General features: G+C 36.0%; 2 protein-coding genes across 27 annotated transcripts in view; one reads left to right on the top strand and one right to left on the bottom strand.

Annotated features, from left to right (window-relative positions):
• ACSS3 (acyl-CoA synthetase short chain family member 3) overlaps nt 1-680 on the top strand; it is a 183,876-nt gene extending 183,196 nt beyond the window's left edge. Inside the window, exon 17 of the mRNA XM_027543267.1 lies at nt 595-680. The gene's annotated coding sequence lies outside the window, so the exon portion shown is untranslated. The remainder of the gene's footprint in view (nt 1-594) is intronic.
• Nucleotides 1-12,762, bottom strand: part of PPFIA2 (PTPRF interacting protein alpha 2) — a 507,997-nt gene that overhangs the window by 8,156 nt on the left and 487,079 nt on the right. For 15 of the 26 annotated variants that reach the window (XM_027543239.1, XM_027543244.1, XM_027543249.1 and 12 more), the window contains 3 exons: nt 11,922-12,115; nt 8,172-8,269; nt 128-303 (listed from right to left, as the gene is read on the bottom strand). In XM_027543239.1, coding sequence (XP_027399040.1) covers nt 128-303; nt 8,172-8,269; nt 11,922-12,115 — 468 coding nt within the window. Of the gene's footprint in view, nt 1-127; nt 304-8,171; nt 8,270-11,921; nt 12,116-12,762 lie in introns of those variants that run through there. The other 11 variants (XM_027543253.1, XM_027543241.1, XM_027543245.1 and 8 more) reach the window with 2 other exon arrangements.

Below are 12,762 nucleotides of genomic sequence, written 5' to 3'. Positions count from 1 at the left end.
GAGTTCCATGGACTGTAGAGTCCATGGGGTCGGAAAGAGCTGGATATGGTGGAGTGACATTCACTCTCACTTATATAAGCTAGGACACAGCACAACCACAGCACAACCACAGCACAGAGGGGCTTGCCTGGGTGTTCTGTGTTGGAATCTGTAGTAATAAAGCTAAGCTGCTGTAGTCAAAGTTCTCATCCAGGGCTATCAGTGAGCCATGCACACCACTTTCAAGAATATTATTTGCATATTCTCGAAGTCCAATTGCTTGTATCCAGCGAATAACACGATCATTGCTCCACACCAACACATCTAGGAAAAGAGGTGCAATATTTTAGGCTTCGGTATTTTGCATAATAAATAAAAAACTGCTAACTAAAATAAGCCAAGGGTGTCTGGCCAGATCATCATTTATGCTGACTTCTTTATCTACTTCCTGAGGCACCTGGCACCCTTGTGTTACACATATTTACTGTCTGAATAACTATACTTTTAGCCTAGAAAAATTCTGTCATTTTAAGAGTGCTTATTATCACTGAAATGAGAGCATTTCCATCACATGGAACATAATGTCTCAAAGCATTTCTTGTTTTCATTCTCTAGGGGTCTGTATGAAGTTCAGTGCTTTTACCACCAGATGGAGACATTTCTTGATCATCTGAGTTAAATTCGCCCATTCCAGTCCATTTTAGTTCTGCTGCTGCTACTGCTGCTGCTAAGTCGCTTCAGTCGTGTCCGACTCTGTGCGACCCCATAGACGGAAGCCCACCAGGCTCCCCTGTCCCTGGGATTCTCCAGGCAAGAACACTGGAGTGGGTTGCCATTTCCTTCTCCAAGGCATGAAAGTGAAAAGTGAAAGGGAAGTCGCTCAGTCGTGTCCAACTCTTAGCGACCCCATGGACTGCAGCCTACCAGGCTCCTCCATCCATGGGATTTTCCAGGCAAGAGTACTGGAGTGGGGTGCCATTGCCATTTTAGTTCACTGATTCCTAAAATGTCGATGTTCACTCTTGCCATCTCCTGTTTGACAACTTCCAATTTACCTTGATTAATGGACATAACATTCCAAGTTCCTAGGCAATAACAGTTACATCCACAACTGGGTGTTGTTTTTGCTTGGGCTCTGTCTCTTCATTCTTTCTGGATTTATTTCTCCACTGATCTCCAGTAGCATACTGGGCACCTACCGACCTGGAGAGTTCATCTTTCAGTGTCCTATCTTTTTGTCTTTTCATGCTGTTCATGGGGTTCTCAAGGCAAGAATACTGAAGTGGTTTCCATTCCCTTCTCCAGTGGACCACGTTTTGTCAGAACTCTCCACCATGACCCATCTGTCTTGGGTGGCCCTACACGGCATGGCTCATAGTTTCATTGAGTTAGACAAGGCTGTGGTCCATGTGATCAGATTGGTTAGTTTTCTGTGATTGTGGTTTTCAGTATCTCTGCTCTCTGATGGAGAAGAATAAGAGGCTTATGGAAGCTTCCTGATGGGAGAGACTGACTGAGGGGGAAACTGGCTCTTATTCTGATGGGCATGGCCATGCTCAGTAAATCTTTAATCCAATTTTCTGTTGATGGGTGGAGCTGTGTTTCCTCCCTGTTGTTTGACCTGGGGCCAAACTATGATGGAGGTAGTGAAGATAATGGCCACCTCCTTCCAAAGGTCCCATACACACACTGCTACACTCATTATTAAGAAGAGGTGGCAAAAATACACAGAACTATACAAAAAAGATCTTCATGACCCAGATAACCATAACGGTGTGATCACTCACCTAGAGCCAAACATCCTGGATTGCAAAGTCAAGTGGGCCTTAGGAAACATCACTATGAACATAGCTAGTGGAGGTGATAGAATTCCAGTTGAGCTATTTCAAATCCTAAAAGATGAGTCTGTGAAAGTACTGCACTCAATATGCCAGCAAATTTGGAAAACTGAGCATTGACCACAAGACTGGGAAAGGTCAATTTTCATTCTAATCCCAAAGAAAGGCAATGCCAAAGAATGCTCAAACTACTGCACAATTGCACTCATCTCATACCCTAGCAAAGTAATGCTCAAAATTCTCCAAGTCAGACTTCAACAGCACGTGAACTGTGAACTTCCAGATGTTCAAGCTGGATTTAGAGAAGGCAGAGGAACCAGAAATCAAATTGCCAACATCCACTGGATCATCGAAAAAGCAAGAGAATTCCAGAAAAACATCTACTTCTGCTTTATTGACTATGTGAAAGACTTTGATTGTGTGGATCACAACAAACTGTGGACAATTCTTCAAGAGATTCTTCTTGAGAAATTTGTATGCAGGTCAGGAAGCAACAGTTAGAACTGGACATGGAACAACAGACTGGTTCCAAATGGGGAAAGAAGTACATCAAGGCTGCATATTGTCACTCTACTTATTTAACTTTTATGCAGAGTACATCATGAGAAATGCCAGGCTGGATGAACCACAAGCTGGGATCAAGATTGCCAGGAGAAATATCAATAACCTCAGATATGCAGATGACACCACCCTTATGGCAGAAAGTGAAATAGAACTAAAGAGCCTCTTGATGAAAGTGAAAGAGGAGAATGAAAAAGTTGGATTAAAACTCAACATTCAGAAAACAGATCATGGCATCTGGTCCCATCACTTCATGGCAAATAGATGGGAAACAATGGAAACAGTGACAGACTTTATTTTGGGGGGCTCCAAAATCACTGCAGATGGTGACTGCAGCCATGAACTTAAAAGACCCTTGCTCCTTGGAGGAAAAACTGTGACTGACCTAGACAGCATATTCAAAAGCAGAGACATTACTTTGCCAACAAAGGTCAAAAAAGTCAAAGCTATGGTTTTTCAAATAGTCATCTATGGATGTGAGAGTTGGACTATAAAGAAAGCTGAGCACCAAAAATTGATGCTTTTGAATTGTGGTGTTGGAGAAGACTCTTGAGAGTCCCTTGGACTGCAAGGAGATCCAGTCTATCCTAAAGGAAATCAGTCCTGAATATTCATTGGAAGGATTGATGCTAAAGCTGAAACTCCAATACTTTGGCCACCTGATGTGAAAACTGACTCACTAGAAAAGACCTTGATGCTGGGAAAGATTGAAGGCAGGAGGAGAAGTGGATGACAGAGGATGAGATGGTTGGATGGCATCACTGACTTGATGGACAAGAGTTTGAGTGAACTCCGGGAGTTGGTGATGGACAGGGAAGCCTGGCGTGCTGCAGTCCAGCGGTTCACAAAGAATCGGACACGACTGAATGACTGAATTTACTGAACTGGGGACATTTCTTATTTGTGTCGATATACAGCTCTTCTGTCAAGAGAGCAAGATGAGAGTTTAGTATGGTTCTTCATCAGAGTGGTTTTCAAACTACTACCTAATTATTACTTATGTACTAGAAGAAACTCTTTTTTCATCTGAAGCAATAAGTCAGAATAAGATAGAACAGACATTGAATAGTTTAATACTTACTCTACTATTTTGTCAACCCACTATTTCTCAATTACATATTAATCCAAAAATCAATGACTCTCAAGTCATAATTTTTTTTTTCCTTTCAGGTTGAAAAGCAGTATTTTACTGAGGTACAAATACTTTGAATTTTATTTTCTAAAACTAAAACCTTTAGAGAAAAATATTAGGTACACCTTTATTTGGACCAAAACACATCAAAGTATCAAAAATATCAAAACATATCAAAAGTTTTATCACTTTTTCCTCATTTTCTTTCATTATGAGTGACAGAAATACATCAAAATAGAAGTATCAGATTGTTTCATATTTTAAGAACTTAGGGGAAATGAGGGGAAAAAAAAAGTTTTTCTCAATCCTGTAGAAAGGGAAATGTAGTCCATAGTTTACTAGTACAGTAAAAATAAGTTTTCCTTACTTATATATTTTTTTCTTTCTGAGTGAAATTTATACCTTATCCACAAAAAGTATAAAGAATACATTGAGAAACATTCTTCAACTGCTTATTTCCCAAATTATCTGCAAAAATCTTAATATTATTTTCTTCTTAATGTGTGTGTGTAGTATTTATACATTAATTTCAAAAACATTATACTAATTGTATAATACATTAATTAATCACCAATTTAGGATTTCTTGTATAATATTAAAGCAGTTAAGTGATACCTCAGCACCAGGCCTTCATGTCCTTTCTAAGTCACGAGCCTCACTCCAACGGTAACCAATATTCTGACTATTCTCCCCACAGGTTAGATTTGTCTGATTTCTTAGCATTTTATAAATGAAATCATGCAACATGTATTTTTGTGTCTGTGTCTTTCACTCAATAGTTCTCCCATGCTATGGTTATTTTCATTGCTATTTAATATTCCATTGTATGATTATGCCACAATGGATCCACTCTACTGTGGATGGAAATGTGGATTCTACTGTGGGTTAAGAATAGTGCTGCCTTGAACACTCTTATTTGTGTATTTTGGTGTATATTGTGAATATATATACAGCTATTGAGTAGCCAATGATAGAATTGATGTCATGTTATATACATACATTTAATGTTAGCAGATATTGCTAAATAAATACCCACTCTCACAATTTAAAACACCCAGTGCTACAGGCTTACCTCTCAACACATTTCTCTTTTTCTCAAGATCATGGCCTCTCAAGGCTTGGGTGTTTCTTAGTTGCTTTCTGCTGCCTTCAAACAGCTATTTATTGATTGATCTAGTTTTTCTACTTGTTCTTGGTTGAAGATTGATCTGATTGAATGTATTCCATTTATAGTCAGAAGTAGAAATTCCTCAGATTAGTTTGTATTCTTTTTGTCTCTGCCAATCCACAGCGATGGTAAAGTATTTGCATATGAATCTGGAAGGCATATCTACTTCACATACCTCTACTTAACTTCAATTGTGGCTTGAACAATCTTCAAGCAAACAATCTTCAAAGCAAAGCCCCTAAGAGTCTCTTGGATTTGGTTTAATGAGAAACATCTGAGGAAAGACTCAAAATGCCCACTTTTCAGAATCACTTTACTATATCCTGCTCCAGCCTAGGCAGAATGAATTTCTTCAGGAAGTAGGATGTTTATTGTCTCAGAATTCTAGCTCTTTCTTTCCCCATGTCTTCAGCAAAGCAAAGGACTTCAGTAATAATCTTTACTATCTAAGGACATTTTATATTATGTATGTTCACTGGGTCTCCCTGGGTCAGTCCTAAAGTATATGTGTTCCTCTGTGTTCATTAACTTTTTCCATTGAGGTGTTAGACCTCAGAAAACAGGATGTAAGTTGGTGGTATTATATTTTGGTTACATTGGGTTCGATCCCTGGGTCGGGAAGATCCCCTGGAGAAGGCAGTGGCACCCCACTCCAGTACTCTTGCCTGGAGAATCCCATGGAGGGAGGAGCCTGATAGGCTACAGTCCATGGAGTTGCAAAGAATCAGACATGACTGAGTGACTTCACTTTCACTAATCAGTTACTATAGTTCTATCTACTGATTATACCACACTGTATGTCAAAAGTTGGGTAGGTATGTATGGTTGGCAGTAACAGTTCTGTAATTATTTTTACTAATGGCACAACAGTTCAACAAAAATGTCGAGTTCTCTTTATGCTAAACAAATTTGTAAATAGAAAGTGTTCTTTTCTAGAGCTGGGTTTATGTTTTGTTACTCTATGACATATATAGTTACCATATTTCTATAAATATATGTCTATCAAAAATTCTATTAACATACTTGTAGCTGTTTATGAAATAATATAAAATAATTTATTTACAGGCTGAAGGTAAATAAGATACTAATCCCAACTGCTCTTCCTCAGAACATCATAGGTTTTTTTTTTTTCATATTGTAAATTAGATCCCATTCTATAAATCTGTTTTGAAGCAAAACTTATGCTCTGACTTTAAAACTTTGTAAGGATCCTCTTGACCTAAACAATAAATGGCTAAAGATCAGTGTTGACGGTTTCCTAGCAACAAATTAAATGCTTGTAGATCCTTGATATGCACATGGTCTCTTCACTTCAGAAAGCTGTTTATTAAGGTCAAGGTTAATTAATACTTCAGATAATAACAGAGACCCCTAGTCACAGTCAAGAGTTATTCCTGTAAATGGTATCAGATCAGTCATAGGAAATGGGCTATTTTTATGATCTCACTCAGAGCTATATCACACATGGAGTTGCCTGTGTATAATCACGGTGAATCATGGCAGTTTTTCTCAGAGTTATGCTTACAATTGCCAAGTACTAATATAATATTTGATGTAGTGCCAAAAACATCTATATCTGAAGCATTCCGTGGTGAAACCAAGCATAATAAAATCTAATTGGAAAACAGTACTTCAAAAAGAAAACCAGAAAGGCATGTCCCATGGTAAAGTCTATTTGTGTGCTAAAGCATCTTTTGTTAGGTTAAACACAGACTTCCTTCTGGGGTCTTTCTTGGCCAATTAATCCCCAAATTTCAATTCACCTGAACAGCAGTGGTCTAAAGATAGCTTGCAATTTCCTGGGTCCCCAAAACAAAGTGAAATCAAACAACTCAATTTTGATAATGGAAAAACACTTTCTTGCTCCTAAGCAGTGAGTCAAATGAAGTGTTACAAGAAATCCATTGTGTCTGTCTAGTCTCCAATGAACCATTTATCGAAAAATATTTTTAATCACCTTCACAGGCATTCAGACCCATTCTACTATAACTAATGTACTGTCCAAGAACTGCCAAAGGTAAAAGTAATTTCTGACAATGCTTATCACAAATGAAAACTATAGAAGTCTAACATCTTAAAGAATAAAACAGTGCTAAACTTTAATATGGGGAAGATAGATAACATGTAATACATACTGTTTTCATATCTAAAGTAAGCCCTAAAGGCAGTGAAAATAACAACAAAGTCACGCCTAACTTTGAACAATTAATTACAAACACTTACTGAATTCAATGAAATGCTTCTAAACATAAACTCCCAGGAAATAGCAAACAAATAATAACTTATATGGAGTTCATTTTGAGCTTATACTCAAAATTTTTTTCAAAAACTTTGAGCCTTTTTTCCATTAAAAATAGACATAAAAGGACATGATTCCCCCCACAAAAGTCCTATAGATAACTTATGCTGCTGCTGCTGCTAAGTTGCTTCAGTCGTGTCTGACTCTGTGCGACCTCATAGACGGCAGCCCACCAGGCTCCCCTGTCCCTGGGATTCTCCAGGCAAGAACACTGGAGTGGGTTGCCATTTCCTTCTCCAATGCATGAAAGTGGAAAGGGAAAGTGAAGTCGCTTAGTCGTGTCTGACTCTTAGCGACCCCATGGACTGCAGCCTACCAGGCTCCTCCGTCCATGGGATTTTTCAGGCAAGAGTACTGGAGTGGGGTGCCATTGCCTTCTCCATGATAACTTATATCTTACATCAAATCATTAAATTTTCCTTCAACAATAACAATAATAAAAATAAAGTGGTCTCTAACAAGTATAAGACCTAACATGTTGTTCTTTTTAAACAGTTCTTTCCTCTGTATACTAAGGTATATCTCAATGTTTAAAGGTCAATTACTAAATACAGTACTTTTCTAAAAAGTCTGTTACAGGGAATGTCTTTTCTTATAATTCAAATCAAATATTTTCATACAAATATTAGTTGCAGCAGCCAGTAATCTTTCTAAAATCATTTCTAGTTAAAATTATTAGTGAACTAGTCTCATAGGGGAAAAATTCCTCTCTAACTTCTATATAAAAATTCCTATATAATTTATATGTCTTACAGAAATAAAATCTCTGGGCACTGAAATAAAATCAAATGATACAAGTCAAAGATGAACTGCTATAAATAAATTATATACCATGTTTCTCTGAATCATAATGAGAAGGTTCTATTAAAAGTTTGACAAAAATAGCTATGTGGAGGCATCTGTAAGATAAACAGAATGTATAATTAATAGGTTCAGAGGAATAGACCTTAATTCAGAAAATCAACAATATGACCCCAATGGGATATCTATCTTATATAGTGATGATATCCTTTTCTGAGTTTTAATCAGAAAAGTTATGAAAAAGAAATAATGATGATACTTCTAGTCGAATATTTATGTTATTTAATGACAACAGTAATGCATACAACACTTTACGTTCATAAAAATGAAAACTAAAAATCCCCCTCCTCCAAAGAAAGACTTATGATTTGGTATGAAAGAAAGACATAGTACCTTTTATTTCATGTTGGCTTGCTTCTCGTCTTCTTTCTAGTTCTTTTCTGTCATAATTCAACCTTTTTAAGCACATAATTCCATATTGTAAACTTGTTCTGTTATTTTTTTAAAAAAGGAGAAAACACAGTGAGTTTACTCGGTAGATGATTAAGCATAAACACTATGTCTTACTTCTTCGCCAATACGTTAATGTTTTATCTGTAATTAAATTACTTAGGATTATAGGGAAATAAAACTATAGTTATTTTAAGCACTCAGTGTTTCTAAAGAGTAAAGAAAGTATTTTTGAAATAAATTAAGCATAGTCTTAAAACAATCTTGGATTTTGTTGTTCATCTACATTTTTGTTTTCCATTAAGCTATTTTAGCATTGTTTGAAGACAAATGAACATCTTACTCATTTGAAAATAACTTAGAGTCACTATTATGGAGTCAAGAAGGAATTTATAGGAAATGGTTACCCTCCTTTTCATGATGAGAAAAATAATATAAAAATATGAGTAAGTAAAATATTAACATACAGAAGCAAATAAAATAAATAGCCACCAACTCTAAGTGACAGAGAAGTATGTGAAAGGAAAAAGTCAATAAACAACGGAACTCCCTATGGAAAAGATATTGTGGATGAACGAAAAACTGATCCTTAAAGATCAAGCAGAGAAAGATTACAGGGCACCATGACATAGGATTGCTGATGAAATGTTAAATATGTGGTGGTACTGAGACCCACTGTCCAGAGTTGAGAATCCGTGTCAGGAAATAAGGAGGAATGTGACTTCACATGGAGAATGGGGTTACATTAAGAAAAGTGTGCATTCACAATAATGTGGGACATATCAAGATGACAGAAAATTACTGGACGATTTTCAAAGGAGAAAAGCATGAAAGGTTTTGATTTAAGAAAGAATGAATCTGATAGCAAAAGAGGAGTTGGGAGAAATAGGTAATTCTAGGTAACAGGGAAATGAGGAATCAGTGCTGTCAAAATAATGCTCACGATAAAGACAATGAAAAGCATGAAAAGAAAATCCAAAACCCAGGGATCTTTGAAGAGAAGAAAGAAGAATTAGTGATACTATATATAAAGGTTATGAAAGAGTATAATAGGTAGAAAGAATCTCTAGGCCTCAGGAATGAAGAACACTGATTATTAGTGATTTCTTAAATGTTTAGAATTACAGACAAAGACATACACTGGAAAAGGAAACGGCAACCCACTCTAGAATTCTTGCCTGGGAAATCCCATGGACAGCGGAGCCTGGTGGGCTGTAGTCCATGGGGTCACAAACAGTTGGACATGACTTAGTGACTTTCACCTCACTTCACTTAGACACAACACGCTGGCCAGGCTACTCTTACGTGCTGGATACACTTCTAAGCCCTGCATTTTTCGTAAAACAATGCTGAGTTCAAATAGTTCAGAATCAGAGGAAAATGAAAAAAAAAAATCTACATTAATTGCTACTATTGGATGAATTGTATTCCCTTAATTGTTGTGTTGAAGCCCTAACACACCCTACTTCAGAATGTGACTGTAATTATGGATCGGGTCTTAAGAGAGGTAATTAAGATAAAATAAGGACATCAGGGTAGGCCTTGATCCAGTATGTCCAGTGTCCTTACAGAAGAGAAAATGTGGAACACGGAGAAAACTGGGAAGTATTCTGGCATGGGGAAGACCGTGTGTGTGCACACTGAGAAAGCAGCTATCTGCAAGTCAAGCTGAAGAAACCTGCAATGCTGACACTTTGTTTTATAGATTCCAGAACTTTAAGAAAGTAAATTTCTGTTGTTTAAGCCACCCATCTGTGGTATTTGGTTATGTTAGCCCAATTAAACTAATTCAGTGGATGCCAGATAATACTGATGTGAAAACCATCATAGACATTAGCCAGCTTGAGATTAAACCAGTGGCTCTTTGCCTAATTTCTGCCAAACTTTTATATGTAATGTAAAATTGTGCTGTAAAGGGGATATATATATTGTTATAACAATGTCTGACAGGTGGCAAACTGAGCTATAAAGACAGTGGGCTGTCATATGCAGTCAAGTCCTACCTGCTTTAAGTCAGAGCTCAGGACAAACAAGAACTCTGCCATTTGAGGAATTTTGATTTCTTTGAAATATTTTTTAACACCCCAAACATTTTTGATTGGACTATGGCTAATTAACAATGTTTTGTTTTTTTTTTTTAAAACCTGATCACTGGATTAACCATATCTATTATAATAATAATAACTAAATTCGATCTACTGAAGAATACAAAACAGGCGTAAGTGTGTCATCAAAAATTCTAGTATTCAAAAGCCTATTGCAACTACACAAAATTTGAGGGCCTAAACATTCAATGACAGAGAACTCACTACCTCACAATGTACGCTATTCAGCAATAGTGATACAAAGTGTTTTTCTATTGGACATAAATCACTCACTCTATAATCTACACCTGTTTGAAATAGGAAAGTGTATGTTCAAGACAGCAAATATTATTCTTCTATCACATATGTTAAAACATAAGTAAATTTATCTGAACTCTTCCCTATCCAAGATAAATTTAATTCCTTCTTTTCCCCTAGACTTCTACCACTCTATCGCAGTTTAATATCCATCAATGAATACAGTTTCTTATCGTCATCTCACCACGTTGTAGGACTCATTGTGCCTGCCAATAAACACAGTCTCAGTGCTGGTTAATGGCTTGACAGGTGTCACAGAAGTCAACTATAAATAACATATTTTTCACTTGAACTGCTTTTAAATAATGAATTCCCAATCCGGCATTTTAATGGTTTTTAAAAATGGTATTATATTTGTTTCTACTAAATTTAATCCAATAGTGTCAACAACTGTTAAGATTCAAAAGATTTTGATAAATTTGACTGAAGAATCTCAATTATTATCTCTTTCTCCTAACTGTATGTCATTAACATAAATGATTTTTATACCATTTTAATTTCAGTCATTAATTAAATGTTGGACAGGATGTGAGCAAATAGTTTGCCAAATTGTCTAGATTTATATTTATTAATTTACTATAATTAACTATACCTAAAATGATCATAATACAACTGACAGTTTTGCAGATAACTTACAAGGAGATCAGGCTATAACATAACATCTATGACATGGTATTATAAGAAGTGTTTTTCTACCCCCTGGATAATAAACAACTTGAAAAAAGAATTTTCATATTTTTAATCATAGCAATTTACTGCTCTGTTTTCCTCCCACTGTCTCATGTCCTACTCAGTGGTTTTTTCCCTGAAAATTAATGCACGAATAAGCAAAAGCACTGAAAGATTTATATAAAAACAAAAATGTTTTTCAGCAGAGAATTCCTTCTCAAAATTTTTTTCTAGCATATCCCTAAGTTATTTAATTTATAACTACATATATCTATAGTTGAAACTGATGAATTTACTCTTAATAAATATTTTTCTACAATGAACACATAGATTCAAATTGCAAACATGAAATTTCCTAAATATACAGGGGGGAGAAAAGATCCACACTGTATGGAATTTAGTACTGTCTAATTCTGTAAATTTGGGGCATGTAATATGCACCCAGCTCTACATTAGACACTCCCTGCAATTTATTGCATGAAGATATTTTTGCCAACTAGATGTACACAGATGTTTCAAAGAGCACATACTCTATATTTCTTAAATATCTCTTTATGTTCTAGTAATATATACATTAATTACTTTTTCACTTAAATTATTTCAGAAAAAACCTAAAACCTACCGATGGAAACTATCCACCATTTTTAAATGGACGCGGAGATCTTTTTTTGTTAGGTGATCTAGCATTCTTGCATCTACCAAGCATTCCATAAAATAACTTCTGTACTGAGGTAACCCCAGGCTGGGAAGCCATTCGTTTCCAATCCACTCATGGTTCATATCTCCATATGCCAGGGTCTGTAGAAAAACCGGACACTAGAATTGTTTTATAGCAGTCAAGTTTCTTAACCAATAAAATGAGATGGTAATTGGAGGATATGGGCTATCATTTTAATTGATATTTAACTCTTTTATATATTGAAATGAAGCAGAAATAATAGTTAGCCTCTAAATTTGATGTATTTTGTACAAAGTGGAAGTCTGTGTCCTTGCCTACACGGTCCTTGCTTACAGCGAATGATTATGTTCACTTTGTTTTCTCAAAAGGAATTACATTTTATACAAAATACATTTTAAATTCAAAAGTTAAAATGAATGATATAAACAAATGCTGAGCTGAAAGATCCTTACTTTGTACAGATGGATTTATTTAATTCAACTTATTTTATCTTTATCTGTCAGCCAGTATGCCACCATTTCCCTCTCTTCAATGCTACTATTATATTGCTGTGGTGTAATGGCAAATCTTGTGAAAACAGAAGCCTCAGTAAATGAAGAGAGAAAGGAGCCACAAGGCTAGAAGGCAGAATGCTGACACTTTATGTGGCCTCTGCCATTACCTAGTGAAGCATGCAACCAGTACTCTATGAAAACTGATGCAATCTTTTATAGATATCAGTCAATACAGACTTTGTATTTAAAGAATCAGAGCAGGACCAAAATGGTAAAATATAATCTAATTA

This window comes from Bos indicus x Bos taurus, chromosome 5 (genome assembly GCF_003369695.1).
Source record: "Bos indicus x Bos taurus breed Angus x Brahman F1 hybrid chromosome 5, Bos_hybrid_MaternalHap_v2.0, whole genome shotgun sequence".
Classification (NCBI taxonomy): domain Eukaryota; kingdom Metazoa; phylum Chordata; class Mammalia; order Artiodactyla; family Bovidae; genus Bos; species Bos indicus x Bos taurus.
Note: the sequence above shows the minus strand (reverse complement) of the source record. Positions and strands in the feature narration are given on the sequence as shown.